Here is a 22,443-nt window from a genome sequence, read left to right on the forward strand (position 1 = left end):
AGTGTCATGAGAGAGAGAGAGAGAGAGAGAGAGAGAGAGAGAGAGAGAGGGGCCAAGGTCAGTGTGATGAGAGAGAGAGAGAGGGGCCAAGGTCAGTGTCATGAGAGAGAGAGAGAGAGAGAGAGAGAGAGAGAGAGAGAGAGGGGCCAAGGTCAGTGTCATGAGAGAGAGAGAGAGAGAGAGAGAGAGAGAGAGAGAGAGAGAGAGAGAGAGAGAGAGAGGGGCCAAGGTCAGTGTGATGAGAGAGAGAGAGAGGGGCCAGGTCAGTGTCATGAGAGAGAGAGAGAGAGAGAGAGAGAGAGAGAGAGAGAGAGAGAGAGAGAGAGAGAGAGAGAGAGAGAGAGAGAGAGAGAGAGAGAGAGAGAGAGAGAGAGAGAGAGAGAGAGGGGCCAAGGTCAGTGTGATGAGAGAGAGAGAGAGAGAGAGGGAGAGAGAGAGAGAGAGAGGGGCCAAGGGTAGTGTGATGAGAGAGAGAGAGAGGGGCCAAGGTCAGTGTGATTGATTGATTGAAATATCTATTAACAGTTTGCCGAATTACAGTACATTTCAAGCACAAACTCAATACAAAGACTGTTAACTGTGAGTGGACGACCCAATTAAGCATTACACTTGTTTACAACAGGGTCCACCATGTTCAATTCATCAAAACATTAGAGACGTACAAATAGACACTTCTATATAGTCAAAGAACAGAACAGGAATTCATCATAAAGGAGGGAAAAAGGGAAAAGAAACATATACAGTGAGGGGGAACAGGGGTGGGTGGGGGATTCAGATTTGACGGGGGCCAGTTTCGAATTGCAGCCGTCCGTAGGTGCCCTTTGAGAGCGGTTTTGAAGGAGTCAAGGGATTCACATGTCTTAATGACTGTTGGTAGCCTGGTAGGGCGTTCCGTGATGAGAGAGAGAGCGGCCACGGTCAGTGTCATCAGAGAGCGCTGTATATGAGATTAGAGAGATGTGCTTAATGGATAAATATATAATTAACCTAATTAATAATGCTAATACGAAAGGACTGTATATTTTAATTATTTCGATAGCAGAGCAAAACCTCTGAATGTAAAAATACTTCTGAAAGTAATCAGATTACAATTGCTGCTCAATCCCAAGGCAGGGATCATTTAAAATGCAATTTACCAAGAATGGTTATAAACCTTTTAAATGATTAAATATTAAACTTTATCTTTAATGGTATAATGTTAATCTTATAGAAAAATGTAATACTGTAATAATAAGCCTTTTAAGGATAAATACTTTAGAGGAAAACTACAATACTAAAAATGAGAGAATAGGGAGAGTAAAAGTATTTCAGAGTATACCAGAGTACCTTAGAATGATTTGACATAGACACAAGGAAGGAACACGACGAGCCCAAAGCTTATGGTTTTTCAGATGATAATTATATTCCAATTATATGGGGAGAGAAATCATGGTACATCCATCACAGCGTTCAAAGATCTCTCTCAGAAAAATGTCCGTGAACATATTATATACTGTATGTAATCCAACAACCTTTGACACATGGGAAGTATTTCATTTGAGTTCAGAGGTTAACAAAAAGTGAATAATACGCTGGGAGGTTTACTATGGGAGACGTGGCATATTACTCTTCCGGTAATATCCAGGAAGTCTGACTGATGGGAATCGTAGTCCTTTAAGTAAATGTAGTCCACAACTCAAGTCAGTGAACACTTAGCCTGGGGTCCACCTATGCTTTGGCAGAGGCAGCTCCCGGCCGGATCCGCCGGGAGAATCTAGACACAGCTGCGCGACATGAGACTGATTAATTAGAGCGACAGAGAGAGAGAGAGGAGTGTGTGTGTGTGTGTGTGTGTGTGTGTGTGTGTGTGTGTGTGTGTGTGTGTGTGTGTGTGTGTGTGTGTGTGTGTGTACATGTGTGCGTGCGTCAATTTAACAAACGATCAGAAATCAGCAGAGAGTGATCAACGTTTGCGCCACTCTATGCCGAATTGAAGTGGACTCGGACCCAGACTTGTTTTTTCCCTCCCTGGAAATAAAAACGTCTGGGTTTCCGAGGCTAGTGAACACTAGTCAACGTTAGTTGGAGACGGGATGGCTGCCTATAGCCAGAAGGTCAAAAAACATGTTGTCACACAGATACACTGCATGGGTGATCTGGCAAACAGGAGAAAACAATTATTCATCTACACGCTGGCTGGGGCAGAAGTGAGATGAAAACTCAGTGGAGCAGCGTGACATGAAAAAGAAGTCATAGGGAACATGTAATACGACATCCACAAACAATTCATCTACAAACAAGTCCAAAAATACACCCATCAGTAGTGCTGAAAACAGCATTCATCACGGGTCATACTCACACAGGCACTGTTTTGCATTTGCACTCAGAGACGCCCTGAATGATTCAGGGGGGCTCACAGCTGGACGATGGGGGGCCGTGGCACAAACTGGCACACGATGCCAACAACGATACCAGTCTGTTACTCAGCGTGAGGGAAGCACGCCGGTGCCAGGAACCACTGAGTCATTGACCTACTTTTGCTTTCTTGAATGCGTGCGTGCCTTCAGAAATTCAAAGGTGCACTGTGTAGTGTGTACTAGCACTTTGCTGTTTGTTTGTTTGTTATTATTAAACAACTGCAAGGCCATTAGTAATGATTGAATAGTACACTTTTATTATATATTTATGCTACCTATTTTTATTTTATTATTATTGAAAGAGCTTGTACTCGTACTTGGTATCGCACTATCTGTGAGTACTCGACAATAAAGTACTCTGTCATTAAAAAGTACCCCTAATCTTAACCCATTTTGACCTGGAAACGATTCTACAAATGTCTTCTAAATCCTGAGAGTTTTCTGATAACCTCATGTCAGTCGTTCTCAAACATTTTCATGTCAAGGACCCCCAAAATTATCTGTATTTGGCCGCCGACCCCCATCTGAAAATAAGTTGTTCCAGGGACCTCCCAGAAGCAAAGATTTGAGTTAAAAATGCTCACTCTGACAGAATATATATTAGAGTGCCAACCCTAACGAGCAAACGTTCGAAGCCTTAGTCCCTGCATAACTTATAACGGGTTTGATGACGATGTCACGCGCATACCCTTTATATTACCAGGGACTGCTGGAGATTATAATGTACTTATATCTCAAAGTGCTAAAGTACTGTGTGGTGTGTGTGCGTCTGTGTGGCAGGTGGACCACGTTAATAAGTACTGTGTGGTGTGTGTGTGTCTCTGTGTGTCCAGGTGGACCACGTTGATAAGTACTGTGTGGTGTGTGTGTGTCTCTGTGTGTCCAGGTGGACCACGTTGATAAGTACTGTGTGGTGTGTGTGCCTCTGTGTGTCCAGGTGGACCACGTTGATAAGTACTGTGTGGTGTGTGTGCGTCTGTGTGGCAGGTGGACCACGTTGATAAGTACTGTGTGGTGTGTGTGCGTCTGTGTGTCCAGGTGGACCACGTTGATAAGTACTGTGTGATGTGTGTGTGCCTCTGTGTGTCCAGGTGGACCACGTTGATAAGTACTGTGTGATGTGTGTGTGCCTCTGTGTGTCCAGGTGGACCACGTTGATAAGTACTGTGTGGTGTGTGTGTGTCTCTGTGTGTCCAGGTGGACCACGTTGATAAGTACTGTGTGGTGTGTGTGTGCCTCTGTGTGTCCAGGTGGACCACGTTGATAAGTACTGTGTGGTGTGTGTGCCTCTGTGTGTCCAGGTGGACCACGTTGATAAGTACTGTGTGGTGTGTGTGTGTCTCTGTGTGTCCAGGTGGACCACGTTGATAAGTACTGTGTGGTGTGTGTGTGCCTCTGTGTGGCAGGTGGACCACGTTGATAAGTACTGTGTGGTGTGTGTGTGTCTCTGTGTGTCCAGGTGGACCACGTTGATAAGTACTGTGTGGTGTGTGTGTGTCTCTGTGTGGCAGGTGGACCACGTTGATAAGTACTGTGTGGTGTGTGTGCCTCTGTGTGTCCAGGTGGACCACGTTGATAAGTACTGTGTGGTGTGTGTGTGTCTCTGTGTGTCCAGGTGGACCACGTTGATAAGTACTGTGTGGTGAGTGTGTGTCTCTGTGTGTCCAGGTGGACCACGTTGATAAGTACTGTGTGGTGTGTGTGTGCCTCTGTGTGTCCAGGTGGACCACGTTGATAAGTACTGTGTGGTGAGTGTGTGTCTCTGTGTGTCCAGGTGGACCACGTTGATAAGTACTGTGTGGTGTGTGTGTGTCTCTGTGTGTCCAGGTGGACCACGTTGATAAGTACTGTGTGGTGTGTGTCTCTGTGTGTCCAGGTGGACCACGTTGATAAGTACTGTGTGATGTGTGTGTGCCTCTGTGTGTCCAGGTGGACCACGTTGATAAGAACGGTCAGTGTGCTCTGGTCCATGCTGGACTGAGAGGCCACACAGAGATCATCAACACATTGCTGGGCCAGGACTGGATCCCCCAGAACCAGAACCCAAGTGATTCTCCACAACAACAACAACAACAAGAGTCCAACAACGAAACACCTGCAGTCACCAAGAGCCAGGCTGTGCAGCAGGCCATCACGGCCGCCTCTAGTGTGGGACACACACAGGTACAGTATCTGATAAATAGTCTAGTGTGGGACACACACAGGTACAGTATCTGTACAGTAGAGGTCCTCTAGTGTGGGACACACACAGGTACAGTATCTGTACAGTAGAGGTCCTCTAGTGTGGGACACACACAGGTACAGTATCTGATGAATAGTCTAGTGTGGGACACACACAGGTACAGTATCTGATGAATAGTCTAGTGTGGGACACACACAGGTACAGTATCTGATGAGTAGAGGTCCTCGTGGACGCTGACATCGTCATGCAGGGAGGGCTCCCCGTCTGTCTGTCTGTCTCGTTGTTGACGCTGACACACACACACACACACACCCAAGGTGTATTTCAAGCTTCTTACAGCTACCCAGTGGTCCAGTGTTGTTTTTGGCTGTAAATTTCAATTTTAGTTTTAGTCATAGTCTCTTGAATATAGTTTTCACTTAGTTTTAGTCACATTTTAGTCACCTGGAATGTTTTAGTGTTAGTCTAGTTTTAGTCGACTAAATATCATAAGATTTTAGTCGACTAAATCTACAGTTGATTAAGTCGACTAAGATGTATTTTAGTGGGTCTTGATGCCGTCGTAATGACTGATTTTACACTTGCTGAAAATAGCAACGCAGCGCAAATCGCAGCGCAACGCGTTGAGCTTGTAGATCGGCTATTTTCAGCATGCAACCAAGTGTAAAATGTGGATTTCTTGTCCACTAGTCCCTTCCTAACATTTTAGTCTAGTTTTTATTTGTTGACGAAATCGTCAGTATTTTTAGTCTTAGTTGTAGTCATCGTAGCTTAGTTTTCATGTAGTTTCCATTTCGTTTTCGTCAGTGGAAAAAAGTAGTCGACGAACATTTTACGTCATAGTTTTAGTCGACGAAAACAACCCTGATGTGTCCCTACAGACAGAGCAGCCTCCCATATTGTGATGTGTTCCTACAGCGTGGATGTGTTCTTACAGTGGATGTGTTCCTACAGACAGCGCCCATATTGTGTTTCCCTGCAGGTGCTGAAGAGCCTCCTAGAGCTGGATGATGAACAGCTGGCTGTGCAGATGGATTCTCATGACTCTCTCTGGGGAGAAACAGGTGCGTATCCCGTATCGGTCAGATAAATTTAGCTTCCGCACCTCATCATCCTACCCTTGTATGTGGCTGTACACTGCATGTTCAAGGACAGGCAGCCATACAGTACTATGCGACCATACTGTAGGTTGTAGATTATTGTCTCCACCAGGCCGAAGGCATGGGGGGGAGAGTATGTTTTGCACTCCGTCCGTCCGTCCGTCCGTGTGTCCGTCCGTGTGTGTGTCCGTGAGCAGCTAATCTCCGGCACCGTTAACCCGGTCGATGCCAAATTTTGCACACACACTCCCTGGATGCCAACGACGAACCACTGCCCCAAAATTTCCAGAACGGCCTGTTATAGCGCCACCAGGAGGCCGCTTTGTGCAAAACAAGTTTTTGCACAGTACACCTACAGATTTTGTCCAAATTGTCGCAAATTGGTACACAGTCTCTCTAGAGCCATTCAACGAAACGGGTCTTTCAGATTTCTCAGACTCCATCCTGATTGGTTAAGATTGGCTTCCAAAGTTCACAGGAGTGCTCAGTTTCAAACAAAATGCTGCAAATCATGAACACATCGCGTGACTTCCGTGAAATTGTGCACGCACATTCCCACTAGGCTGAGGAAGAAATGCCACATGAACAATTTCAACTCAGCCTCAAGGTGGCGCTATAACTGGCCGAAAAGTGTTTTTACCTCAAATTTACTTTTGTTGCCCTTTTATCCAACCACCAGATGAAGGCAAGCTGCAATGTCCTACATTCCTATCCTGGTGGAGACCTGTGCCCAGAAGGGCACTTTTTCTAGTTATGATTGCGACCGTAGGTCGGTCGCAGATCACTATGAAAACCTGCGCTCCGTCAGTCACGCCACCAAAAAAATACTTTTAGTTACTTCGCTGCGCCCTCTACCGATATTGCCCAGAGAACTGCCTCATAGAGAATATTTTTCCTCCGGTGAAAGAAAATCCCTTTCTGGCCAAAAAGTACCGTTTATACGTGTGGTGGGGGGCTCAGAGTGCGTCCACTAAGGAAAGTAAGCTTTCTAATGACACAACCAGCCTTTGTTTTGGTGAGTAGCAAAAACGTTCTTTTTAAATACGCTAAAAGAGGAGAGGCTGGTCTGAGTTCCATGTGAGATTTTAAAGCGAAAGTAGCATAGCCTTATACTGCAGGGCAGAATCATAGAAGCATTGGCTATGGACCGCTAGGGTGTATTATGTCTGTGAGTTATGATTATTTTGAGCAGAGACTGACAATCACTTGGTGCATTATGTTCAGACAGATAGCATTTAAAAGCAGGTATTATTGGATTGTCCTACCTTTGCCTCTGTAATAGGTGATAGGGCGGCTCACAGATACTGTTAGACCCGTCTTGTAAAATCATATTAGGAGAAATTGCCTGACTTCCTCAATAGCACTAATAGAGTGTAACATGACTACACATTTCCTACCAGCTTGGCGCCGACATCAAGACAAAGCAAACTGGAAACATCTTCTTAAACATTTGAATAAAGAAAACGTGTTCAAAACTAATCAGGGTATAGTATATATATATATATATATATCTTCGATACATTTCATAATCTGATTTCCACTTCCAGGGATTAGAGTCGAATCCAAGTTTATTCAATGAATTATCAGTGATCCATATTTGAACGTTTGAGGCTTCATTGCCTCTTACCCTTCAAACAGCATACAAATACCTATTGAATTCACAGTATAATGGGCTTTTTAAAGTGTACTAATAGCGTTGCATGAGAAAATTAAACCCATTTTGGGCGGGAACCCCTTTTGGTGTTAGCATTATGTTATTATTACTACCACGTTGTGTATTTAATTGATTTCAACCACTGCAGGCCTTTTAATTCACCATTCAATTCCCTAATACCATAAACATGGAGATGACTAACACCAGGACATTTATGGCAATTCACAAGGTGGTTAAAGACGCTGGAAATCATCAGTTAAGTGTTAACCCATTCAGGCCTAAGGCCGATTCTAAAAACGCCTCTAAATCCTGACCTAAGGTTTCTGAAAAACTTCAAATATTGATATAGCAGAATCAAAAATTTTACATTTTTGAATACTGTACATACTGTACAGAACCCAAATATGGGTTCCCGGCCTGAGGGGGTAAGGTACAAATAGGGAACCCCGCCCAGAATGGGTTAAGTGGCGTGGCTCCTTTTATTGTTTGTCATTTATTTGCACTGACAATTTTCTCTTCAAATGGCAGTGCTATTATTACTTGTTTACTGAAGCGTACAATACCATCAGCCACGATGCATGCATTACCATAAATCACAATCTTGTTAAATGTTGTTTCGGGGAATAAAGCAGGGTGGTAATCCAGAAGCAAAACAGTCCTACAAACTACTGTATACAGATCGCTACTGTATACAGATCTACAAGCTCATAACCCATATTGGGCTGAAATGGCTGAAAGGGAGTGTGTTAAGACAGCACATGTGTTTCTCTCAGTGTAAATTGTGAAATCATTCACCATGCAGCTTAAACCAGGTCACGGTCTCCAACGCCGTGACACGTGGCGTGCTGCAGTGAATTAGGTCGGGCCGTCACCCTGGCACCACTTTATTTCCTCTTCGTTTCTCACCACGGCGTCTTTTCAGCCTAACCCATTCTGGGCGGGATCTCCTTTTGGTGTTAGCATTATGCTATGCTTATAGCTATTGAAAAATAGCAGATCTACAAGCTCATAGCTAAGAGCTTGTAGGTCTGCTATTTTTGAAAAATCTCGAAGAACGACTGACATAGAAACATAGCTTTTTCAGAAAACTGTCAGGATGTAGAAGACATTTTTAGAATCTGATCTCAGGTCAGAATAGGCTAAAGGTGCTCTCAACACTTACCCCCCCCCTCTCCCCCCCCCCCCCCCCCACCCCCACCCAGCGATGAGCGCAGCGGCGGGGAGAGGGCGAGTGGAGACGTGTGCTTTCCTCCTGGAGCGCGGGGCGGCGCTGGAGCTACCCAACCGCCGAGGGATGATCCCGCTGCTGAGCGCCATCAAACATGGACATGCACAGGTGAGGACCAGTGTTGTTTTTGGCAGCAAATTTCTATTTTAGTTTTAGTCGTTGTATCTTGAATAGTTTTCACTTAAGTTTTAGTCACATTTTAGTCACCTGGAATGTTCTAGTGTTTAGTCTCGTTTTTAGTCGACTAAATGTCATACGATTTTAGTCGATTAAATCTACAGTTGATTTAGTCGACTAAAATGTGTTTTGACAGGCCTTGATGTCGTCGTAATGACATATTTTACACTTTGGTTGCATGCTGAAAATAGCAGATCTACAATCTCGCAACGCGTCGCAGCGCAACGCGTTGCGAGATTGTATATCTGCATCCAGCATAAAACTGGATCTCTTGTCCACTAGTCCCTTCCTAATATTTTAGTCTAGGTTTTATTTGTTGACAAAATTGTCAGTATATTTAGTATTAGTTTTAGTCATCATAGATTCGTTTTTATTTAGTAAGTCAGTGAAAAAAGGTAGTCGACGAACATTTTTCGTCTTAGTTTTAGTCGACGAAAACAACACTGCAGGTGAGGACATCACACTGAGCCATTCTCAAGCTCTTTTCTCTCTTTTTTGCTGAAGTGTTTGTGTTTTGTGGCATTGATTATTTCTCTCTCTCTCTCTCCTCTCTCAGGTAGCAGAGCTGCTGCTGAAGCACGGTGCCGATATAAAGCTGAGTGACAAGCAGGGCCGCAGTGCCCTGACGCTGGCTGCTGTCGAGGGTCATCTGAGCACCGTGGAGCTCCTGTTGTCAAAGGGTGAGAGGTCACTGGGTGGGCAGTCAGTTTGGTTTTTATCCCAAGATAAAATTTTTCACCCTGTGCCAATTGCCTAAACTGTAATCCTGGACACTATAGTCTCTCTCTGCATGTCAACCTGGGGAGAGCCACTTCTTATCACCTGACTGGAGGACTTTTAGCCGAGGGCCTTAGATCTGTCTGTGTGGAGTTTGCATGTCCCTACATTACATAATCAATGATGTTTTAACGTGTAATATTTGTGTCTGTATGTGGTCCCTGCAGGGGCCTCTCTGTTCTCAGTAGACCAGGAGGGACTGACAGTGTGTCTGTGGTCCCTGTAGGTGCCTCTCTGTCCTCAGTAGACCAGGAGGGACTGACAGTGTGTCTGTGGTCCCTGCAGGGGCCTCTCTGTTCTCAGTAGACCAGGAGGGACTGACAGTGTGTCTGTGGTCCCTGTAGGTGCCTCTCTGTCGTCAGTAGACCAGGAGGGACTGACAGTGTGTCTGTGGTCCCTAGGGTCCTCTCTGTCGTCAGTAGACCAGGAGGGACTGACAGTGTGTCTGTGGTCCCTGTAGGTGCCTCTCTGTCCTCAGTAGACCAAGAGGGACTGACAGCGTAATATATGTGTCTGTGGTCCTAGGTGCCTCTCTGTCGTCAGTAGACCAGGAGGGACTGACAGTGTGTCTGTGGTCCCTGTAGGTGCCTCTCTGTCCTCAGTAGACCAGGAGGGACTGACAGTGTGTCTGTGGTCCTAGGTGCCTCTCTGTCGTCAGTAGACCAGGAGGGACTGACAGTGTGTCTGTGGTCCTAGGTGCCTCTCTGTCCTCAGTAGACCAGGAGGGACTGACAGTGTGTCTGTGGTCCCTGCAGGGGCCTCTCTGTCCTCAGTAGACCAGGAGGGACTGACAGTGTGTCTGTGGTCCCTGTAGGTGCCTCTCTGTCCTCAGTAGACCAGGAGGGACTGACAGTGTGTCTGTGGTCTCCAGGTGCCTCTCTGTCGTCAGTAGACCAGGAGGGACTGACAGTGTGTCTGTGGTCCCTAGGGGCCTCTCTGTCATCAGTAGACCAGGAGGGACTGACAGTGTGTCTGTGGTCCCTGTAGGGGCCTCTCTGTCGTCAGTAGACCAGGAGGGACTGACAGTGTGTCTGTGGTCCCTGTAGGGGCCTCTCTGTCATCAGTAGACCAGGAGGGACTGACAGTGTGTCTGTGGTCCCTGTAGGGGCCTCTCTGTCGTCAGTAGACCAGGAGGGACTGACAGTGTGTCTGTGGTCCCTAGGGGCCTCTCTGTCGTCAGTAGACCAGGAGGGACTGACAGTGTGTCTGTGGTCCCTAGGTGCCTCTCTGTCGTCAGTAGACCAGGAGGGACTGACAGTGTGTCTGTGGTCCCTAGGGGCCTCTCTGTCCTCAGTAGACCAGGAGGGACTGACAGTGTGTCTGTGGTCCCTAGGGGCCTCTCTGTCATCAGTAGACCAGGAGGGACTGACAGTGTGTCTGTGGTCCCTGTAGGTGCCTCTCTGTCGTCAGTAGACCAGGAGGGACTGAGTGCTCTGGGCTGGGCGGTTCTGAAGGGCCAGAAGAACGTGGCCCACCTCCTGGTGGAGCGAGGAGCCGACCTGGACCAACCAGACCACCACGGGAGGACTCCTCTGGACCTGGCCGCCCTCAACGGAGACGCAGATACAGTAGGTTCCATATTACAGTAGATACAGTAGGTTCCATATTACAGTAGATACAGTAGATACAGTATGTTCCGACCATATTACAGTAGATACAGTAGATACAGTATGTTCCATATTACAGTAGATACAGTAGATACAGTAGGTTCCATATTATAGTAGATACAGTAGATACAGTATGTTCCATATTACAGTAGATACAGTAGATACAGTATGTTCCATATTACAGTAGATACAGTAGATACAGTAGGTTCCATATTACAGTAGATACAGTAGATACAGTAGGTTCCATATTACAGTAGATACAGTAGATACAGTAGGTTCCATATTACAGTAGATACAGTAGATACAGTAGGTTCCATATTACAGTAGATACAGTAGATACAGTATGTTCCATATTACAGTAGATACAGTAGATACAGTATGTTCCATATTACAGTAGCACATATCATGGTACCAGTGTTGTTTTCGTCGACTAAAACTAAGACGAAAAATGTTCGTCGACTACCTCTTTTCCACTGACGAAAACCAAATGGAAACTACATGAAAACGAAGCTATGATGACTAAAACTAAGACTAAAAATACTGACAATTTTGTTGACAAAAATGTTAGAAAGGGACTAGTGGACAAGAGATCCACATTTTACACTTGGTTGCATGCTGAAAATAGCAGATCTACAAGCTCACAACGCGTCGCAGTGCGACGCGTTGTGAGCTTGTAGATCTGCTATTTTCAGCAAGTGTAAAAACAGTCATTACGACGGCATCAAGGCCCTAAACTAACACTAAAACATTCCAGGTGACTTTAGTTTTAGTTTAAAAAAACTATTCAAGAGACTATGACTAAAACTAAAATTGAAATTTACAGCCAAAAACAACACTGCATGGTACTGGGTTGATAGCAGATATACAGTATGTTCCATATTAGCACATATCATGGTAGCAGATAGATGAATAAGGCATGGATGTATATAGATCAGTGGTTCCGAAACATTTTCATGTCAAGGACCCCCAAAACACTAATTATCCCCGCGGACCTCCATTAGAAAAGATATGCCAGGGACCCCCATGAGAGAAGATCTTTACGGCTCCAGCAGTGATTCTCAACCCGTTTAATTTCAAGGACCCCCCAGTTTGACATGCATTAGTCTACGGACCCCCTATTTAATGGGATTTCTATCTCTGGGGCACAAATTTATATTGTAAAATTAATGTTAACCCATTTTGGGCGGGAACCCCTTTTGGTGTTAGCATTATGTGATGCTTTAGCTATTGAAAAATAGCAGATCTACAAGCTCATAGCGCGCCACCGAGTGGCGCGCTACGAGCTTGTAGGTCTGCTATTTTAGAAAAATCGAAGAACCACTGACATAGAAACATAGCTTTTTCAGAAAACTGTCGGGATGTAGAAGACATTTTTAGAATCTGATCTCAGATCAAAATGGTTACAGTTACAGACCCATAAGGGTCCATTTGGTTCCATTTGTTACAGACCCATAAGGGTCCATTTGGTTCCAAACTATCATTTAGCTGGGGACCCCCTGGAATTCCCTCAAGTACCCCTGGGGGTCCCCGGACCCCACTTTGGGAACCACTGTTATAGATGGATGGATGGATGGATGGACAGTTCTCCTCCCATCTATCCACCGTAGATGTGAAGCCTGTTTACCTGTGGTGTTCTCCTGGTTCTACCCGGTCCAGGTGCAGTACCTGGTGGACCATGGGGCGGTGCTGGAGAGCAGCGGTGGTACCAGAGCACCGGACCAGAGCAGCGGTGGTACCAGACCTCCGGACCAGAGCGGTACCGGCTGTCAGAACCCTGCCCTGGTGGCATCGCTGCTGAAGAAAGGATCCAAGATGGGTAGATATTCACTGTGCTTAGTGTGCTATGGGCTGTGTTTCTATGTCAGTCGTTCTTTGATTAAAAAAAAATAGCAGACCTACAAGCTCATAGCGCGCCACTCGGTGGCGCACTATGAGCTTGTAGATCTGCTATTTTTCAATAGCTAAAGCATAACATAATGCTAACCACCAAAAGGAGTATCCGCCCAAAATGGATTAAAATATTTGATGAATATTCTGCCCTACAAAGCCAAAGTGCAGTAACTACACACACCGACTTATTTGTGTATCCCAAAGGACAAAAGGTCAAAAGGAAAAAAATAACAATTACCTCAACAACATATTTACAATTAGTGTAATTATATCACTTCTCTGCCGATACCTCATTTGGCTGACCAGTTGAAACGCATTATCGGCCAAAAACATTTCCTGTAATTGGCTTTGTAGGGAAGCATATAGTGCTCTTACGCTACAGAACAGCACCGCACGATCGATCAGGTACATAGAGACAGACAGTCAGACAGACAGACAGACAGACAGACAGACAGACAGACAGACAGACAGACAGACAGACAGACAGACAGACAGACAGACAGACAGACAGACAGACAGACAGACAGACAGACAGACAGACGATGAATAGATAATTTAGGGAAATGTGAGAGTCATAAAACCTAACAGAGAAGTAGAGTAGTCCGCACACAGTCTTTTGCTCCAACAGTGTTTATTTATTTTGTTAAAACAACTCAGGACATGACGTTTCGGCCGTGGACGGCCTTCATCGCGGCCGAAACATCGTGTCCTGAGTTAAATGGTGTTTTGATCTGTATCCACCTTTTGTCCAGCACCAGCAAAGAACCACTGCTTTTTAAACTATAGTCTCTCTCCCAGGTCATGCTACCTGGGCTATGGCCTCCTCCAAACCAGATGTCCTGCTCATCCTGCTACAGAAGCTGATGGAAGAGGGGAACCTGCTGTACAAGGTAGGTCAGCCCCAGAGGCTGAAACAGATGTGCATGGCCATTGTAGTGGCAAGCTCAAACTATACTTTGCCACTCGGCTGGGCACATGCATACAGAAACCGTTTTTGACGCGTATATAATATAATGTCCAGGCATTGACTGCTGTAGGGTGAGGTTCCCATTTATTAAACATTATGTAATACAGCAGTTTTCTTTATGCAAGAATAACATGATACGGTAAAACCGTGTGATCTCTTAGCCTGTTGTGCCCATACCTTCCAAACCATTCAACCTGGCTTGTTGCACCTGTGTTCCCATATGTCAATCCTTGTGACGCACCACCCCCCATGGTGAACCCGCCCATCTGACGGGTTAAAGGCACACACAGGCAGAATGGCTCCTTCAGCCATGTTTCACTTTGAACAACACCTCTCTTTTTGAATGGTGCAACCACTCCTACAACCAGCAATGTCCGTGTACACCTATGTGTTCACCTATGTATGAGCACCAGTATGAGTACCAGTAGGGGCGCTGTTGTGCCATGCAGAAACAGAGAGAGAGAGACAGTGCTGCACTGTTGCCTGCTAATGTGAGAGAGAGAGAGAGAGAGAGAGAGAGAGAGAGGAGGGGGGGGGGGGAGAGGAGAGTTGCACCACTGGGTTCACACGGGTGTGATTTTTTTAAATCAAGTAATGAATATGTAATCCCCCCCTCCCTGGTCATCTCCATCCACCCCCTCCTTCCTCTGTGTTCCTCAGAAGGGCCGTATGAAGGAGGCAGGCCAGCGCTACCAGTTTGCCTTGAGGAAGTTACCCCGCGAGGGCCTGGGAGAAGAGCTCAAAGGTCTGAAGGAACTACGCGTCTCTCTCTATCTCAACATCTCCCGCTGCCGCAGGAAATCCAACGTAAGGACTGCGACTCACGTGCTGGTCTTGTTGAGCGTTAGGCAGTGTTGTTTGTGGCAGCACATTTCTATTTTAGTTTAGTCATATAGTCTTTGGAATTAAACTTCATTTCGTTTTAGTCACATTTTAGTCACCTGGAATGTTTTAGTGTTAGTCTAGTTTTAGTTGACTAAATATCCTAAGATTTTAATCGACAAATTCTACAGTTGATTTAGTCGACAAAAATGCCTGATTTAGTCATCATAGCTTAGTTTTCATTTAGTTTCCATTTAGTTTAGTCAGTGAAAAAAAGGTAGTCGACGAACATTTTTTGTCATAGTTTTAGTCGACGAAAACAACACTGGCGTTAGGGATCTAGGGGAGGTGGGGGGGGGGGGGGGGGGTGTGATTCATCCTATAATAACATGTACTGTATATTGACATATCCTTCCATCAGTACAGAAAACATCAACATGGCAAAACACATAGTATGTGTGTATGACCTAAGGGCAGGATTTGTAGCTCACTAATGGGATAATAAACTGCTGTGTGTGATTACATTATCACTATAGATATAGATCAATGTGTATGAGTATGGCCCAGAGCCAGGTTTGTGTAAAGAAGATTATTCTGAGGGTCATTGTTTCCAATGAATAATGGAGCGGATGATGTGATGTGATAAGGTCACTCTCAATAGAGTAGTGTCTGTCCAGTGTGTTTATTTCTCTCTCTCTCTCTCTCTCTCTCTCTCTCTCTCTCCCCCATCTCCTCTGCTGTTCACTGTCCTCCAGGGGCTTGTTTACAGCAGTATAGGGCTGACTAAAGCCACACATCATGAGAAGGTATAGGCGATAAAGGCCAGGAGAGAGAACACATGATACCCTGTCATTAAACATTCAGCAGCAATGTCCACAAACTCCTGTTCAAGGCTTACGAGTTTTGACCTCGGCATTCAAGGACGGAATCACAATGCGTTCTTCTCCTAATGACGTATTCACCTGAGAGTGATGGCGAGAGAGCGATGGAAAACAAGCGGAGCTCGGCCCGGCTTTGTTTTTCTGTTGCTAGGCACATACAAGAAAGAAGAAAGTCTATTTGTGCATCTTGTTATTTGATTGTATATACCGCAGGCTTCAGTTCACAGATGCAGTGTTCAGTGTTGAGACTGAGGCACTGACACTGACGCACACAGAAATCCAATTAACAGAAACACTGAACATGTTTGTGTTAAGCTACACCCATAAAATAATCAAAATACAAATCAGCCAACCATACTTTTATTCTGTTAACCACTTAATGTCACGCACAAAATGCTTAAAGGACCACTTTACCACTTTTCAACCTATCTTCATATAATAGGTCCTCACTAATAATCATGATAAAATGGCACGATTCTTTTCCTACTCAGTCTGTGTCTCATAGGAGGGCTGTGGGCAGTTCAGAAACCGTCCGCCAGTGACATCATCATTAGGCAATTTATTTTTTAAACAAGAAAAATGTTTAGATTTTCATTATCGTGAGAACAATGGCTTCTATTTTCGCATTGCAACTTTTCAGGACTAGAAAGCCTGCAGTTTCTTAGCTTGTATTCCCCATCGATGATGTCACTGGAGGACGGTTTCTGAACTGCCCAGCCCTCCTATGATACACAGACCTAGTAGAAAAAAGTTTCGCCATTATTTCCGTGATTATTAGTGAGGACCTATTATATGAAGATAGGTTGAAAAGTGGTGAAGTGGTCCTTTAAATAGCCGATCTACCTGTACAAGTTCACAACAATGCATGTCATCATGACACCTTGTGAGCTTGTACATCAGCTATTTTTTTTTAATCCAACTATTCCGGAAATACGCAGCAAAATGCAGCAGTGCCGACACCTTCCCCTCACACAGTTTAGCTATTGCACACCGACCTGAGTTGAGTGCAAAACCAGACAACATAAGATAATTAAAACATATTATCATTTCTCTCTCCAATTCCAGGACTTTGGCATAGCTGAGGACTTTGCAACAAAGGCTCTGGAGCTCAAGCCCAAGTCTTATGAGGCTTATTATGCCAGAGCCCGAGCCAAGAGGAGTAGCAGGTAATTAATGGATTCAACTCCACCATAGTGTTTCTCACCGGCAATATATTACTGACATAATACTGACCATGATATACTACCATGATACTGACCATGATACTGACCATGATACTGACCATGATACTGACATGATACTGACCATGATACTGACATGATACTGACCATGATACTGACATGATACTGACATGATACTGACCATGATACTGACATGATACTGACCATGATACTGACCATGATACTGACATGATACTGACCATGATACTGACATGATACTGACATGATACTGACCATGATACTGACATGATACTGACCATGATACTGACCATGATACTGACATGATACTGACCATGATACTGACATGATACTGACCATGATACTGACATGATACTGACATGATGCCAGGCCAGGCCAGGCCAGGTAAGGCAAGGCAATTGTATAAGCACATTTCAACAACAGGGCATCAAGCAAAACATCAAGCAAAGGAAACACAATTATAAAATTAGGATGCATACTACAAAGGAAGTAAAAATAACAAATATAATTACAGTGCAGAAGACAAAGAACAAGAAAAAGTAACTCAATCAAAGGCAGCGACAAACAGAAAGCAAGGTCTTTATTTGTGTTTTGGAAGAAATAAGAGTGGCAGCTGCAGACCTGCAGTTTTCTGGGAGTTTGTTCCAGATATGTTAAACTAATTCCCCATGTTTATTTTTGGTTTGAGGGACAGAAAGCAGACGTTTCCCAGATGACCCCCAAGATCAGAAATGTATTTTGGCCCTAAACCATTTCAAGTTTAATATGTTTTTTGAGTCGTGCTAGCTACTCCCTGCCTGGCTGGATGTGTCCGTCTGAGAAATAGCATTCGTTGACCACCAAGCGTCACTGTTTCGCAGCCTAACACGCACGCACGCACGCACGCACGCACGCACGCACGCACGCACGCACGCACGCACGCACGCACGCACGCACGCACACACACACACACACACACACACACACACACACGAGCCCGACACACACTGGGTGCGCAGCGACGCGGCACAGGCGTTGCCGCGCGGCAACGCCTGGAAAATAGAACAGTGGCGTATCGGAGCGTCAGGCGAGGCGTGAACGCGCGTCGGACGCCGTCGGTGTGGAATAGGTTCATTGAAAATAACGGAGGCGGCTGTTTTGACGCGCGCCGTTCGCAGACGGTGTGTGCAGCCCTATACACACACTCACACACACACACACACACACACATACACACACACACACACACACACACACACACACACACACACACACACACACACACACACACACACACACACACACACACACACACACACACACACACACACACACACAGAGGCCAGGGAGGGCTTGTACAGTACAATACTACAGCACGAGTACAGTACAGAACCACTCAGTTAGGCATAGCTTTACTGGGGTTAAGTTTAGGAATAGGGTTATAGGTTTAGGCATAGTTTTACTGGGGTTAAGTTTAGGAATAGGGTTAGGGTTAGGCATAGTTTTACTGGGGTTAAGTTTAGGAATAGGGTCAGGGTTAGGCATAGTGTTACTGAGGTTAAGGTTAGGAATAAGGTTAGGTTTAACCGTTTAAGCATCATTTACTTAAATTACTTTAGGAATACCAGGCCGCGCTGTTCCTCCGGCTGTACGCCCGGGGCGAGTTGTTTTGTATTCCATAATACTACTATGACATACGACTCTAACTCTACAATGTAGTCAGAAATATGTCATGCTTCAGCATGTTGGTCAAATAAATACACCATACTATATAGTCTGCCTAGGATTTGTAAACACATGAATTTCACAAGAAGCCACATAATGCTTCTCTCCATCATAGCCATACATGTTGTCCTCTTAAGACCTGTAATGTTCGTTTGTCCTCTTACGCCCTTTAAATGTTCGTTTGTCTTCTGCAGGCAATTTGTCTCAGCCATGGCAGACCTCCACGAGGCAGCACGACTTTGCCCATCGAACAGAGAGATCCAGCGCCTCCTGGCGCGCGTCCAGGAGGAATGCCAACTTCAACAGCGCAAGACTTCTGGCAAGGGCCAGGATTCACACTCCCACCACCACCGCCAGCTCACCGACAGCGAGGCAGACCTGTACTCTCAGGGCAGCCCAGAAAGACAAAGTCCCGTCGATCACGTTGACGATGTCGAGAGGGAAGAACAGGAGGGAGAAGAATGTCCCGTACAGTGTGGGAGGAACTCAGAATATTGGCCTCTGAATCCGTATTCATCCAACAGGATGAATCTCGCTGGAGATTTGGCTTTCGGTTTGGCAGATGACGGACGGCCCGTACCGCTAGTGGAGTCCATAGACAGACCCACCCAGAACCAGAACCAGGGCAGCAGGACCCAGCATCACTGCCACTCCCTACATACAGGGGGCAGAGTAGGCGGCAGGCCACTCTCTCTCTGTGGCCCCTCTAGCCCTCTGCCGGGCAGACACATCTCCACCTCACTGAAGCCCACCCCCGCCCTGGGTATTGACATCAGCCCCATTCCGGTGCCCAAAAAGGGCCACGCTGGACACAGCCCTACCGACCACTACCGCCCCGTCTCCCCCAGCGGCTCCTCTCCCCCCGGCCACGGCCAGCCCTATCAGGGCCGATCCGCCAGCTTCTCCAGGGGCTCCGACAGACTCTCTGCCCACGCTGCGGTCCTGGAGAGCCTGCCTCTTTCTCTGGGGTCAGAGGCTAAGCGAGAGAGCGGGGGAGGCTCGGTGGGCACGGCAGGCTCCAGGGGGTCCAGCTCCAGCCAGGCCTCCAGTGGGACTCTGTCGGACGGCGGGATGCAACAAGGCTCGGACGCCCCGCCCCGCGCCACCAGGAGTGGCGGCAGCGTCAAGGTCAAGCCCGAGATAAAGCCCCGGCCCTTCATGGGGGTCACGGACAAGGCTGTCAGAGTCCAGGCTCAAACCTCGGGGCAAGGCAGGCAGGGACATTGTCCTGGCGGCGGCGGTGGCGGAGGGATGGACAATTTAAATATGTCAGCCATGGAATTCCAAGTGAACAATGAGTTGAAGCGGGCCTCGTATCATGAGCACCTCACTGGGAGAGAGGCCAACAGTCAACAACACGACGTGGAGTTTGGAGAACGTATCCAACAACGAGAGGCCCGGGCCATGGCGTCGACCCACCATCGCTTCCCTGACGCGAGGAACAGGCAGGCCAGCCTTACGAGAGACAACCCAGCCCTTCACATGGCTCCCATTAAACCCAAGCGTTCCTTCATAGAATCCAATGTCTGAATATAGCTTTATCAATGCACGGATACAGGGTGTTATTCTATTGGGTCTGTTGAAGAACAACAGTTTGTGTGCCATCGACTGCTGCAAGGGAGACGTGAACATGACTCCTTATGTTGTTTAGTTATGTTGTTATACACAGCATTAACAAACTAAATTAGTGGCGGCGTAGATTCAATTCTGCCTGCTGTGCTTTTGCCTGCTTAATGTTCTGCAACTGTTCTAGATATCTGGCATATTCAACACGGATTACTTTTAACAGGAGGTTTAAAAAAAGAAAACGGTAGTAATTTAATCTTTAATTTATTCTAGAAAATATAAAACTCAAAGATTTAAAGAGTTGTGCACAAATTCACACTGCTTTAGTTTCATGATATAAGTGTTTATATTGTCAAGTGACTCGATTATATTTATACGGTATATGCAGACTATATTTATCTGTTAAGTGTTAATCTGGTCAGTGTTTCAGCCTTAACCCATTCTGACCTAAAAATGTATTTCTACATCCTGACAGTTTTCCATTCTGACCTGAGATCAGATTCTAAAAAAATGTCTTCTATGTCAGTCGCTCTTTGATTTTTCAAAAATAGCAGACCTACAAGCTCGTAGCACGCCACTCGGTGGCGCGCTACGAGCTTGTAGATCTGCTATTTTTCAATTGCTAAAGCACAACATGATGCTAACACCAAAATGGGTTCCCGCCCAACATTGGTTAAAAGGAATTATGCTGAAGAGTTTTCTTGGTACATTTGATAACGAGGCACTGCAGAGACATTACGGGATCTCTGTTGTAAAATATTTATAGAATTAATTGCTCTAATCTATACGGTATTGTATTTATTTTTGCATAGCAGAGAACATGTTGATATGAAATGTTTATTGGATTTCAAAGTGAGTGTTTACAAATGGAGCAGTTAAGCTTAAACATGGTCTGATCCATGACCTTAATAGTACATGTAAATATTTGTCTTATGTAATCTTCAGAGTCATAATATAAAATTAGATTACAATGTTACCACATTGCCATGTGGTATAATTAAAACATTTACAAAGACTAATTCCTCTTCCTTTTTCTCTCTCTAGACATAAACACAACGTTAATTATTATTAATTAATAATTATTTTCAAATCCTCAAAAATGATGAAAAACGGCATGCTATAGTATGCCGTACGATATGGGCTATAGCCCATGGTCCAAAATGATGAAAAACGAGGATAATTTCTTTTTTTTTAAATTCAAAAAACGATGGGCTATATATAACCCATCGTTTTTTTTTTTCATTTTTTCATTTTTTTCAATTCCTCAAAAATGATGAAAAACGGCGTGCTATAGTATGCCGTACGATATGGGCTATAGCCCATGGTCCAAAATGATGAAAAACGAGGATAAAAGAAAAATTAAAAAATTAAAAAAAACGATGGGCTATAACCCATCGTTTTTTTTATTTATGATTTTTTTTCAAATCCTCAAAAATGATGAAAAACGGCCTGCTACAGTATGCCGTACGATATGGGCTATTAGACGAGCGTCTAAAAATGGGATAAAAAACGTCAAAAAATAGACGTCTAAAACACATCTAAAAATAGACGTGTTTTAGACGTCTATTTTTAGACCTTTTTTAAACGTCTATTTTTAGAAGTTTTTTAGACGTCTATTTTTAGACCTTTTTTAGACGTCTATTTTTAGACCTTTTTTAGACGTCTATTTTTAGACGTTTTTTATCCCATTTTTAGACACACGTCTAAAAGCCGGCTATTGCTCAGTGGGATGGTCAAAAATGATGAAAAACCAGGATAAAAAATAAAAAAAAATAAAAAAACGATGGGCTATAACCCATCGTTTTCTTTTTCCTTTTTTTTAAATCCTCAAAAATGATGAAAAATGGCGTGCTATAGTGGGATGGTCAAAAATGATGAAAAACGATGGGCTATAACCCATCGTTTTTTTTTTTTTTTTTGTATTTTCCAATCCTCAAAAATGATGAAAAACGGCGTGCTACATTATGCCGTACGATATGGGCTATTAGACGAGCGTCTAAAAATGGGATAAAAAACGTCTAAAAATAGATGTCTAAAACACGTCTAAAAATAGTCGTGTTTTAGACGTCTATTCTTAGACGTTTTTCGACGTCTATTTTTCGACGTTTTTTATCCCATTTTTAGACGCACGTCTAATAGCCGACTATTGCTCAGTGGGATGGTCAAAAATGATGAAAAACGAGGATTAAAAAAATCTAAAAACGATGGGCTATAACCATAGACTGTAAAAAAATATGGACAAAGCGTTCCCCGGGTCTAACATGGACGTAAAATGAAGCCTGTTATTCCTGCA

The 22,443-nt window shown here is 44.9% G+C and overlaps 1 protein-coding gene across 1 annotated transcript in view; it reads left to right on the forward strand.

Moving 5' to 3' along the window:
- LOC310854526 (protein TANC1-like) overlaps positions 1 to 20,208 on the forward strand; it is a gene marked incomplete at its 5' end in the record, with an annotated part of 74,672 nt that extends 54,464 nt beyond the window's left edge. Inside the window, 10 exons of the mRNA XM_083759206.1 lie at positions 4,326 to 4,559; positions 5,561 to 5,642; positions 8,535 to 8,668; positions 9,294 to 9,417; positions 10,907 to 11,082; positions 12,778 to 12,937; positions 13,810 to 13,901; positions 14,639 to 14,785; positions 16,747 to 16,847; positions 18,779 to 20,208. Of these exons, the coding sequence (XP_083615332.1) occupies positions 4,326 to 4,559; positions 5,561 to 5,642; positions 8,535 to 8,668; positions 9,294 to 9,417; positions 10,907 to 11,082; positions 12,778 to 12,937; positions 13,810 to 13,901; positions 14,639 to 14,785; positions 16,747 to 16,847; positions 18,779 to 20,114 (2,586 nt within the window). The 3' untranslated portion in view covers positions 20,115 to 20,208. The remainder of the gene's footprint in view (positions 1 to 4,325; positions 4,560 to 5,560; positions 5,643 to 8,534; positions 8,669 to 9,293; positions 9,418 to 10,906; positions 11,083 to 12,777; positions 12,938 to 13,809; positions 13,902 to 14,638; positions 14,786 to 16,746; positions 16,848 to 18,778) is intronic.
- Between the last annotated feature and the right edge of the window lie 2,235 nt (positions 20,209 to 22,443).

The sequence above is a fragment of the Protomyctophum parallelum genome (assembly GCF_964188405.1).
Source record: "Protomyctophum parallelum genome assembly, chromosome: 2".
Lineage (NCBI taxonomy): Eukaryota > Metazoa > Chordata > Actinopteri > Myctophiformes > Myctophidae > Protomyctophum > Protomyctophum parallelum.